General features: G+C 35.8%; 1 protein-coding gene across 1 annotated transcript in view; it reads right to left on the bottom strand.

Moving 5' to 3' along the window:
- The window catches only part of TOMM70 (translocase of outer mitochondrial membrane 70), a 32,438-nt gene that overhangs the window by 15,497 nt on the left and 4,310 nt on the right, over positions 1 to 12,631 (bottom strand). Inside the window, exons 2-4 of the mRNA XM_059392087.1 lie at positions 5,512 to 5,685; positions 3,172 to 3,298; positions 1,468 to 1,577 (exon numbers count right to left, since the gene is read on the bottom strand). Coding sequence (XP_059248070.1) covers positions 1,468 to 1,577; positions 3,172 to 3,298; positions 5,512 to 5,685 — 411 coding nt within the window. The remainder of the gene's footprint in view (positions 1 to 1,467; positions 1,578 to 3,171; positions 3,299 to 5,511; positions 5,686 to 12,631) is intronic.

Below are 12,631 nucleotides of genomic sequence, written 5' to 3'. Positions count from 1 at the left end.
AAGAATCATGTTGAGCTCTCTGCTCTGTGTCCCCCTCTCTCTGCCTGCCTCTTTGCCTGCTTGTGATCTCTTTGTCAAACAAATTAAAAAAAAAAAAATCTTAAAAAAAAAAAGTATTTTGTGATTTTGTGTCACAAAGGTGGCATACAAACAGATTAGAAAGTCTAAGTGGAGGGGCACCTGGCTGGCTCAAGTTGGAAAAGCATGTGACTCTTGATCTTGGGGGTTGTGAATCTGAGCCTCATGTTGGGTGCAGAGATTACTTAACAAATAAAAACTTAAAAAAAAAAAAATTTTTTTTTTTTAAGTGGAAACTGATTTGGAAACTGTGTAAATGTGGGTTATCTTATATTTTCTTACCACCCTGAAGCCCAACCAGTACAATCACTCAACAATAGCATTATATAAATACACACAAGGAAAGTAGGCTCCTTTGAGGCTGGGAGACTATTACATGGTACTCACACAGTGATCACGGAAATGAGAAATGATCAAGGAAAAAAAGGGTTCTAGAGGTTAAAGAGACTGAGAACGACTACACCACTACAGCTACATTCCTCCTGAAGATTCACAATATATCCTAGCACATGAAAGTTGCAGTGAAGAAACCGGTTTTAACTGTTTAACTCAGTGAATATTCAGGAGTGCAAAATTAAAAAAACCCAATATACAGCTTATTGAAGTCAATTTAAAAGTTTCCTTCAAGAAAAAAGGAACAACTGCCTTAATATTACTGAAGTTTAGCAGAAAATCTCCAATGATATTTAGTGATGCTTGTGGTAGTCCCATGGCATTCTACTTATAGACCTCCATGACACTTCATTGTATCATGCCTTTCACATTTATTAATTGTCTCTCTCACTAAATTGTAATTCTATAAGGGCAAGGACAATAGCTACCCACCCTCCTAAAATTGCTTTGTTCAATAAATATTTCTTGAATTAAGTCATCTGTTACAGATTGCCTAAAACCAGTGCCAATTTACATATTATACCTTTAAAAACTTTATTGATATAGGCAGGAGTTGGCAAATTTTTCCTCTAAAAGATGAGATAATAAGTATTTTAGGCTTTGCAGGCCATACAATCTCTGTCACAACTACTCTACTCTGCTGTTAAAGCTTAAAAGCAGCCAAACACAATGTCGGAGTGCTGTTTCCCAGTTAAAACATTACTTACACAAACAGGGGGCAGACTGGATGTGGCCCACAGGCCTTCTTTGGTGACCCCTAATATGGATGAATTTTTTCAGTATCCTCCAGATATATACCATATTGGATATAGCCTACATTTAACATTCTTATTTTGAAAAGATAAGCCACAAAAGCCTGAGATTACAGGAAAAGAAATACAATCCAGATCTAATTTCAGATCTAATTTCATTACTATCACATCCAAGTTTAAGCAGTGTAAATTAAAAATGACCCTTCATAATATATGTTCCCTCTATTGACCAGCTCAGATTTACCTTGTATTTTTCTTTGGCTTTCTCTTTTCCAAGAAGTTTAAGAACTTTATCAGCTAACAGCATGCTTTGTTGATTTTGGAACCCTTCTAGTATACATACAGCAGTGACATCTAGAAATGATGGAAAAAATGAAAGTATAAATATATAGCAAAGATGATCAGCAGCATCAAATGGGCACCACGTTACCAGAAAAAGCCAAACCAAATTGATAGCCTGATATAGCTATCAATTTCATTTCCAATAAATTGATTCTGTTTAATACTTTAGTTTTATATACTCTATAATCAAACTCAAAGCTCATAAATTCATTTCACTTCTCTGGTTATTTGCTTTCCTCACCTGTGAAATCCAAGGGACTATACTGCATGGTTTGTGATGTTTCTCACCACTCTCACATTCTACATAGTAAATAAACAAGGAATCCAGGAAGATTCTCTTCTGGCCAGTACCTAAAGGCCAAATCAATGAAATGTGGCTCTCTCATGTCTGATTCTTTTTATAGGCCTCAGAGTTATTCCTTGTGTCCAAAGCCATCTGGCCAAGAGTTCTCAATTAAATCTGCTGCAAAATACCATTTTTATCTGGTTATGCCACAGCTCAAGTTAAAGTTGTTTCAAAGTTAAAAGATCAGTGTTTCTTAAAACTCTCACCCTTTCAAAATACTCACACACTGGCTGTTGCCACTCTTTCTGAACTCAGTTTCTTAAACTTCCAAATCCTCTAAACAAGTCAATCTGCTGTATGTACCCCGATAACCTGGCTAAGGCCAATGCCAGTGTCTTTTTCCCATCCTCTTCTTTTATCTAAAATCCACTTCACCACCTTCCTACCAATTATTAACTGTTAGTAACTTCAAGGGCTGGCTGAAAACTCAGAATTCTCTTTTCCAAAGCAACTGTCCTTCCACCCACCACCAAAGTACATGACACCACAAAACCCAACTTTTCTAAAACGTTCTTCTTTAAACAACCCTCACTTGGTAATCTAGACTTCACAATTAAATGGCTTTTTCCTTTTAAATAATGTTATTAAAAAATAGTTTTGGCAAAATCTGATTACTGATGCTTTTAAAGTAGTTTAAACTTGCAGAAATCACTTCGGTTAAGCTCCATGTCACCTACAAAAATGTACTTTAAAAGCCAGTGGCCTATATACTCTAACTGAAGTTTTGGAAGCAAATATGGGCAATTAGAGGCCGCAGAATATTTACAGCATTTACTGAGAATGGAAATTCATCTGATGCTTTGTACCAACCACATACTTTCCAATTGGGTATAAAATCATGTTTGAAAATACCAAGAGCAAAAACCAAATGTTTATTTTAAGGATTCATCTCAAAAAGTATTTCACATTTATATAGGATAATCACCAAAAATATGTAGAATCTTAGCAACACTATCACTTACTAAAACCTATTTTCTTATTTCTTATTCATGGAATTACACTGAGGCTCATTATTTGCCCAGTTAAAAATATATGGGATGTAAACTCCAAATCTTAATACTATTTTAATTCCATAATTGAGAACAAATACTCAAGCACCAGCAATCTCAATTTAAACTAGAAAACAAATTCTCAGTTGGGGAAGAATCTAACTTTTAAATCCAAGTGATTTCTCTACTCAAAAGCAGAGTTTCATATAAATTTATCAATGACTACAAAACCTTTAGTAATTTTCATATGTAAACACAAAAATACCCTCACCTTCTAAACATTCCTTCTTATTGTCTAGCTTCTCGTGGGCTTTTGCACGTCTAAAGAGAGCTTTCACATATTTGGGATTAAGTTCAACAGCCTTTGTACAATCCTGTGCCACCTCTTTCCATTTTTGCTGTAATTGAAAGTATTAAAAAAAGTCACACTAAAGGAAGCACTGTTCAAGAGAAATCAGTTTTGGAAACTTAACAGGCTGAGTATTAAGAGTCCTAGAACACACAAAAATATTCCCAATACATAAAAAGAGTTAATATCCACGATATATTACAACAGCTCATATAAATACCTGTAATAAAGAAAAGCAACCTGGTTTTCAAAAATAGGCATAAAACCTACTTAGGCCATCTTTCTACCACCAAATCTACAAACCTACCTGCATCTTTGTGCTCTTATTATCTCCTTCCCTGCTGTTAAAAAAGTGAGGAAGTGCCCCTCTTCATCAAAGGCCACCTCTCCACTTGTGATCCATATTGTCCCCACTCATGGACTTCACCCTGTTCACTGCTTCTCCTTTGCATCTATATAATCTCTAATGAAGCATTCCTATGAGCATAAAAACACTCACTCTAGTATTTTCCATCTTTTAAAAATCCTCCTTTGATTCTGTAATTCCCTACAGCTACTACCCCACTTCTCAGCTCCTCTATATTGCCAAACCTCCAAAGAACAGCCTTTCTACTTGATTTCTGCCTACCTCAATGGGTGCTCCTTCTCAATGTCCTTTGTTAAATTCTCCCCCTCCCCTGAGCTCTACAAGTGGAACATTCACGGCCTCATCTCTCTTCTCTCTCCTAGTTGATTATATCTATTGTCCTGGCATTATATAAAATCTAAATTTAGATGGTTCTCTTTAGACCAAACCACTCTCCTTAAAATAGACATTTCTTAATTCAACTTCTACTTAGCTAACTCCTTCCGCATTCTACCATTATTAACATTCCTGCTTTTCATTATCCTTCATGACCAATACAACAACAGCAAGTCGTTGGTCTCAGCTTTCTTTCATGTTTTACCTCGGCTACTACAACAGCAACCTTACTTGGTCTCCCTGTCTCCACTCTTGCCTCCCTATAATATATTCTTGACAGAACACTGAAAGCAATTTTAGAGGATGTTTCTGCCCTACTTAATATCCTTAAGTATTTCCCTTTACACTCAGAACCAAATCCAATCTCCTTACCTTTGCAAGGCTTTGTCTCATCTGCCCTCTGCTACCTCTCCAACTGGATCTCTCTATACACCAGATCCCTTACAATTCTTTAATCACATCAAACTCCTTCCTGCCTCAGAGCAATTACACATATGGTTTCCTCTACTTCTAACACTGTCTTCTCTACTGTTTTATGTTCCAACCCCATCTCCAGTCATTCCTCTATTAAAGATCAGGTTAATTCTTTAAAGCATTTATGAAAATGTTGTTTAGCAGTTTGCTGTTTAGCAAAACTTGAGCTCCATGCATAAGTGTTTGCTCTTATAAACCCAGCTTGTACCGCCATAACCTTCCGTAGAGGAGACGGTCCATAAAATTTGGTTGAACAAATAAATGTGCAGAATACAATTGCCCAATAACCACAGAAAAGGACAGTCAACTTTAGCAACATCTTAAGAAGTGTAAATTAAAACAAGAATTTTTCTCCTACCAGAATGGCAAATATTATCAAGACTGAGAATATAAGTTGGTGAGAATGACAGAAAACAAGCATGTTCATATATTATTGTTGGGAGTAGGTACTGATGTTCTTTTTTTATATTTCCATTTCTAGAATTTTATCCTCCCAAAAATATGCAAAAAATACTTATAAGAATATTTACTCAAACTCTGAATGCAATAGGTAAAATAGGAAACAATCCAAATGTTCATCAATAGGAAGATGTTCTCAGTACACAACTATACAACAGCTACTATATACAGCATTTCAGAAAGAATGACAAATCTGCATGCTAAGAAAAACTGCACAAGATATAGTGGCAACTGAAAGAATATTTTACAATAATACATGGGTCTCCCCCAACCCCACATATGGAGAGAAAAAGTTGAAATAATAGCCTCAAATTATTGAGAAGGTTGGGGTCACCAGAAACTATAGCCTCCTGTATCATCTAGTTTTATAAAATCTGATATATATAACTTTGGGTTATATTTGTAACCAGCAAAATTAAAATCTATTCTTAAAAAAGCTATGTAATTAAAGGATATGAAAACAAAAAGCCTGTAATTTCAAAACAATTGAAATTGTTCAGAAAACTGATTAGATTTGGCTGGTATTAAATGAAACACTATGCAAATAAAGCAAGCAAAAAGAAGGAAAAAACCCCTAAGATACATACCAACTGTTCAAAGGCAGCAGCTCTGTTCTGATAAAATGTGGAAAGGTCAGCGTTCTTCTCTATAGGGCACAAGCTGATCGCCTCAGTATAGCACTGAATAGCTTGTTCATATTTTCCTGCTTTAAAATATTTGTTGCCTTTGTTCTTGGCTGCTTGGGCTCTATCAAGAGAGTTCTAAAACGAGAGGAAATAACACTTACCAATACACAGGAATACATTCAGATCAGTGATTAAAACAGGGATAAACTGACAGAAGAAAAATGGGGAGATAGAGTGGCTGTTTACAGTGTACACTGCTTCATGTAAGTATCTTCATGGGATAAAGTCTCAGTACTAGGATTACTAAACCAACGGTTTATGTACTATTTTTCATATTACAAGTTTTTATTTTATCTAAATTTTAGTTAGTTAACATACAGTGCTATCGGTTTTTGCAGTATAATTCAGTGATTCAACACTTACATAAACACTCAGTGCTCATCACAAGTGCCCTCCTTTATACCCATCACGCATTTAGTCCATCACCCCGCCCCGCCAAGGTTCCTCCATCAACCCTCCGTTTGTTCTTTATCGTTAAGAGTCTCTTCTGGCTTGTTTCCCTCTCTCCTTGCTTTCTTTTTCCCCTCCCCATTTGTTCATCTGTGTTCTTTCTGACATTCCACAAGGTTTATGTATTTTTAATTTCAAAAAAATGTAAATGTAAAGATCTACTTTCCTGCCATTCCTGTCAAGCAAGAGTTGGGATAGCTTATTTTTACCAGTCTAATGGATTCTCAGTAAGGGATGACTTTACTGGTTAGGACACATTTCACAATGTCTGGAGACATTTTTAATTGTCACAACTGCAGGAGGCAGGGATGAATAGCTGCTATTATTAACCTGGTGGGTAGACACCAGGGATAATGCTAAACATTCTGTGATGGCACAGGACAGCCCCCCAACACAAAGAATTTTCAGATCCAAATGTCATTAGTGCCAAGTTCATTGGAAAACTATGATATAAATATTCCAATATTTTGATTTGCATTTTCCTCATTATTAATGAATCTGTAAATCTTTTCGTGTTTATTGACCATATTTATGACCATACTGACCATGACCATTTCTTATTCTGAAAACCATTTATTTATTCATGTGTGCTGCTATTTTTCTTTTAAGCTTACTGTCAACTGTGTAGAACAGATAATAGAAACACTTTGCTATCTTCATTACAAATGTTATCCCAAATCTTTGTTTATCAGCAAATTTTTGGTACTCCCATCTTTGCCTTAGAATCTTTCTGGGGGACCCAACTCACATACTTCATTCATATACAATACGGAAGAGTTGTTAGTTAGCACTGAGGACAGCTGTGAATACCTCAGTCAACACTTGGGAAGCATTCTGGAGACAATTCCAGTTATCTAGTTTCTAGCTACTAAGTCAAAGAGCTTTGTGGCACATCTTTCCCCAAAACTTTATTGTTTGTCAGCATCATCCAACTTTAACAAATATGTGATTATGGAAGAACCTATAGGTCTTCAACAGGTAAGCACTGACAAAAATAAAAGCAAAAGTAACTGCTCTTATAAATAACTTACTAGGAATTATGCTCTTTTTCTCCTTACTCTTGCTTCATTTTTCTTTGTGGCTTTCCCCTCATTTACCTTTTGTTTCCCTTCTCCTTTAGTCTGAGTACAACTATAGTTACTTTTTAGTAGCATCCAAAGATTTCTTAGAAACTGCATTCATCTAAGTTCAGATATATTAATACATTTTTTAAAAGTAGGCTCCACACCCAACATGGGGATTAAATTCATGACCCCTGAGATCAAGAGCTACATGCTTTACTGACTGAGCCAGTCAGGCACCTCCTAAGTTCAGAATATTAAACAGTTAGTTTAAGCTGGCTAGTGTCAATAAGGAACATATTTTAAAACTAGGATGTAGGAGGATGAAAAGAACCAAATAAGCCACAAATTAATTAAAAGATGAATATAAAATCTTCCATTTGTCAAAAGCCTTAATCATCCTCCAAAAACTTTGACAGTAAAAATCCTTGGCAGAAAATATCCATAGTAGACAACCAGGAATCTCTTATGTGACCGTGGACTACAGGAGGACAACTATCATGGTGATTGCTAGAAAACTGCATTTGAAACAACCTCAACAGAACTCCCACTCCACTGAGATGCAGAAGTCAGACTGGAGTAGGGCTCGGTCATCTGGAAGGAGCAAGGATCAACTACACCCAAGAGACAAGTGACAGGCATACCTGGGCTGTCTTCCAAGAGACCACACTACTGAGTACTGCAAACATGAGAGAGAGGCTCCCAACTCAAATAGAAACTAGTATTTGAGAAAAGCAGGATAAACAAAGCAAACAAATTTTAGTATCAGGAATAAGAGACTATCACAGTCATTTTAAAAAAGAGGCTGCTTTTGGGGTGCCTAGGTGGCTCAGTCAGTTATGTGTCTGACTCTTGACTTTGGCTTAGGTCATGATCTCAGGGTAGTGAGATCAAGCCCCAAGTTGGGCTCTGTCCTGGGTGTGGAGCCTGCTTAAGATTTTCTTTCTCCCTTGCCCTCTAAAAATTGGAAAACAGAGGCTGCCTTTCCAGAGCACTAATTAGATATCCTAAAAATTTAAAAAGGATTATTGCAATCACCTCAATAGATGGTCTGGGACTGCATATTAGAATGGGCATAACTGAGGAGCAAATTAACAAGTAAAAGGTAAAGCAAAGGTATCTGCCAGAATGCAATGAAAACAGAGGACACAGAGGTGAAAAGTTTGGAGGAAAAGTTAAATGACATGGAGTATAAATTCAGATGTTCCAACATCTATCTATCTGGAGTTTAGAAAGGGAGGCACAGAACAGTGTGTTTAAGGAAATACTAGAAAAGTTCCTGGAGCTGAAATGACACATTTTCAGACACATCACAGTGAAATCTCCCAATGAAAGCCTGAAAGTTTTTAGATTGAAAAAACAGACTATCCACAAAGGAAAAAGACCAAACTAGTATTAGAATGTCATAAACATGAGGTACTAAAAAACACGATGAAGTAACAACTTAAAGTTCTGAAGAAAGATTATCCTCAATTTACAATCTTATACCTAGCCAAACTAGCTTTTAAGGTTGAACACAAGAAGAGAAATAGAGGTGGTACAATTTCCTTACCACTAAAAATGAACCCCAAAGTGGGACAAATTACCAATACAAAAAGGAAGGTGGGGATAAAGAAACAAAAAGGCAGCTTACATATAGCAGGATCATTAAATATGTTAATGATAACAATAATGTGAAAAGGTTAAATCTCCATAATAGAAAACTATGTTGCCCATTCATGACCTAAAACAAAGTGACAGGTCAAAAAGAATGTCAAAAAGGTTATGAAGGCAAACACTAAGAAACAGAAGGGAGTATCAGACAAATAACTATTAAAAAGTCTCAGATGGAACACAGGACAGTTATATTGATAAAGGGCACAATCTGCCAAGAACACATCATAATTATAAATCTTTCTGTGCCTAATAAAACTTCAAAATAATGAAACTCAGTTACTTTTGATATTATATATCAAGAAAAACATTCTTCCAATTCCTGGCAAAAAGTTTACAATGTTTCTAAGTCATTTAGAACATGGTTAATACATATCCTTAAACACTAGGGACTGTTTATGTAGAAAATAATGTGGCATATTAAAAACACGTGAGAAGTATATTTGACTATAGCCCTACTGAAGATTTATTTAGTATTTTAAAGAAAGATTTGCAGATTAGATAAAAAACATTTTCCGGAGAGTTAATGACCTTGTTTCATTAGCAGAAATAGCAATGAACTCTTTCCCGTCTACTAGAAGTTTAAGGCTAAATACTACCATACAGAATACCAGAAAAAGCAGTCATAGCAAGGACTGACAAAAGACAGAAAAATGAGTACACAAGGCTTCCTTCTTCTACTTAGGATAGACACTTCTTACTTTTATTCAACATATTCTACATCAACTTAAAACCAATCAAGTGAATCTTTCACTTAGCTATTTTCCTCCACTTAGTCAAATTTTATAATGGCTCCTTTAAAAATTACTAAAAATTCTTCTACTCCAGGGTGCTTGGATGGCTCAGTCATTACAGCATGCGACTCCTGATCTTGGGGTTCTGAGTTCAAGCCCCATAGTGGGGGTAGAGATTACTTAAAAAAAAAAAAAAAGAAAAGAAAAAAAGATTCTTTAAACCCTAAGGCCAAGATCAGACTGATTAATTTCCCTTCTTTATTATACTGTTAAAAACAAAACAAAACGAAAACCCCACTGACAACCCCCCAAAACAACAAAACTCCACAAAAACAGAAACAAAACCCAATCCCCATAATGATCTGAATGACACTGTGGAAAAGGATCAAATTACATAGGCAAATCACTAAGTTGCAAATTATCCTCCACTGCTCCTCCACTGCCACCCCAGAAAGCAACCAAACTATATTTTTGGAAAGATTATCTTGGTTAACATCCATATTACCCTAAGCTCACTGCCTGCCCCATTACTTTCTGTCCAACTATTTCCCTTCGTTGATAAAAATGCAGAGAAAGAATGGAATTACAACAGGGACAGTACAGAAAAACTAATTATTTCAGCCTGCTGATAAAATTTAGGACAAAAAGCTGGGTAACATAATGTCAACCTTCTCCTATGTCAGGAACTAGGCCCTATTTTCATAAGCTTTGAGGTGAAAACCAGGCAGAAATGAAAATATATGCACCAGACAAAAAGCTTATATTAGAAAACACACAACTAATAATTCTTTTTGAGGTATTTTAATTATATCCTACAGGAATCCTTTGTGCTACTTTTCAGTCACTTCCCACCCTCTGCCACCAGTCTACATTTTCGAGTTACAATAGTAACTTTCAGAATTAAAGACTGAAGTGAGGAAATAAGCCCAAAGACAATTAATTTTGAAAGCATATTTTTATAAATGAGAAATGAAGATATGCAGATCTAAAACATAATGGGAACATCTCGAAATGCTAGTATCTTTCATATGGTCCATTTGCATATCTAAAAGCTACTAGGGAGATTTAAAAGACTATAAAGCCATTTACCTTACTGGAAATCACTTTTGCTTTGGATGTTAAACCTTAAAAAGGTTCTAACATTCCATAATATTTTACACTAAAACTCTGTGAAAATGCACCTCTCTGCATTTATTACTAATTATTTTCTAATTGATCTGAAAAAATTTTATTTATTTACTTGTCAAAGAGAGTATAAGCAGGGGGAGCAATGGGCAGAGGGAGAAGCAGATTTCCCGCTGAGCAAGGAGCCCTCTCTCTGCAGGACTCCATCCCAAGACCCTGAGATCATGACCTGAGCCAAAGGCAGGTGCTTCACCGACTGAGCCCCACAGGCACCCTGAAAATTCTTTTAACAAGTAAATTGTATCATGTCATTCCTTGCTCAAAACCCTCCAATAACTTTCCACTACTATTACCTACAAAAGGACTCTTAAATTTTACTTCAGCCATATAATCAATTTCCATAAATGGGCATAAATTCAAACTCTGTGAATACTGGTAAGAATACAGATGGATTATGAAAAAGATATTTGCATCTGCCCAGTATGTCACATAAAGTATAATTTACAATAGTCTACTAGAAAACTTTGTTTTTTTTCCAACCACACTTTAAATTTCATCTCTTCGTATTAATTGCCCAGCAGAGTCAACTCCGTGACTTGATGAGATTCTGCTAAATGAATTCAACAAATATTTGGCACCAAATCTTGTAAGGAATCCTGAAGTCAATGCATTAAGCCAAAATTACTTTTGAATAATCTTTAACAAAGTACTCCACTGGGGATGCCAGGTAGGTGCTATTACTATCCTCATTTTACATATAAAGCAACTGAAGGCTGGAAAGACTAATTTGCCTAAGGGAGGATTCAAATTCAAGCAATCTGACTCCAGGTTGCCTAAACTTTACTTCTGTACTACATGGATCATCATCCATGTTTTATCAAGAATATCATTAGAATCACACCCAGAATTGCTTTCTGGAACTAAATCAAAGACAACAGATTCAGATATCCTATCTTGCTCGGTACTGACTCTAGGGCAAAAGGTCTTTATATGAAAAGACAAAGAGAGAATCATCAGCAAAATTAGACCTTTTTCTTTAATCCAAGCTATTATAACTGAATTCATTTTAGTTAAAAGCACATTTGACAGAACTCCACTGTACAACAACCAACAGCATAGTCTTTATTCTGAAGAAATACCAGGGGCAGTGTAAGAAACAAACAAGGAGACTGGCAGCTTCTCTACAAAATTACTACTGATTAAAAAAACTGAAATCCCAATTCACATCAGGAAAATGTACATTAGGTGATTAGTATACTGTGTAATAACCAGAAAATTATTAGGTCCAAAGAGCAACTGCATATATATGTATACATACATACATTTAAACTATGTGGGTAAGACACAAGAATTAAAAACAAATAACTCGGGACTCCTGGGTGGCTCAGTTGGTTAAGCAGCTGCCTTCGGCTCAGGTCATGATCCCAGGGTCCTGGGATCGAGTCCCACATCGGGCTCCTTGCTTCGCAGGGAGCCTGCTTCTCCCTCTGCCTCTGCCTGCCTCTTGGTCTGCCTGTGCTCGCTTGCTCTCTCTCCGTCTCTTACAAATAAATAAATAAATAAATAAAATCTTTAAAAAAAAAAAAAAAAAACAAATAACTCAGGTAATAAATCTAAAAGGAAACAATGAGAAAAGTAGTATGCATGTCTCCTCTCTTCTACAAACACTGCTAGAACTTGTCAAATGGGAGGCAAAACCTAGGAATCTGCCTCACACCTTTTGCAGAGACATATCTGTTCTGGAAAACAATTAATATTTAAAGACAAAAGCGACAGATATTTAAGTATAATACCAGTAAATTTAGTGGAATACAAACTTAGAAAAAAAAAATCAAGGTTTGACAGTCAGTGAAGGTTACTTTACACACACAAGGAATTCAGGAGACCTAAAAGAGTCCTTTAAAACAAGTCCTGCAATGGTAAAATTGACTACATTACAGAAAGATTTCAATGATACACATTTGGCAATAAGAACTCAGTATAAATTTTTAGCATGTA

This window comes from Mustela nigripes, chromosome 2 (genome assembly GCF_022355385.1).
Source record: "Mustela nigripes isolate SB6536 chromosome 2, MUSNIG.SB6536, whole genome shotgun sequence".
In the NCBI taxonomy this organism is placed as follows: domain Eukaryota; kingdom Metazoa; phylum Chordata; class Mammalia; order Carnivora; family Mustelidae; genus Mustela; species Mustela nigripes.
The sequence above is the reverse complement of the archived record's forward strand: the minus strand, read 5'-3'. Positions and strand labels throughout refer to the sequence as shown.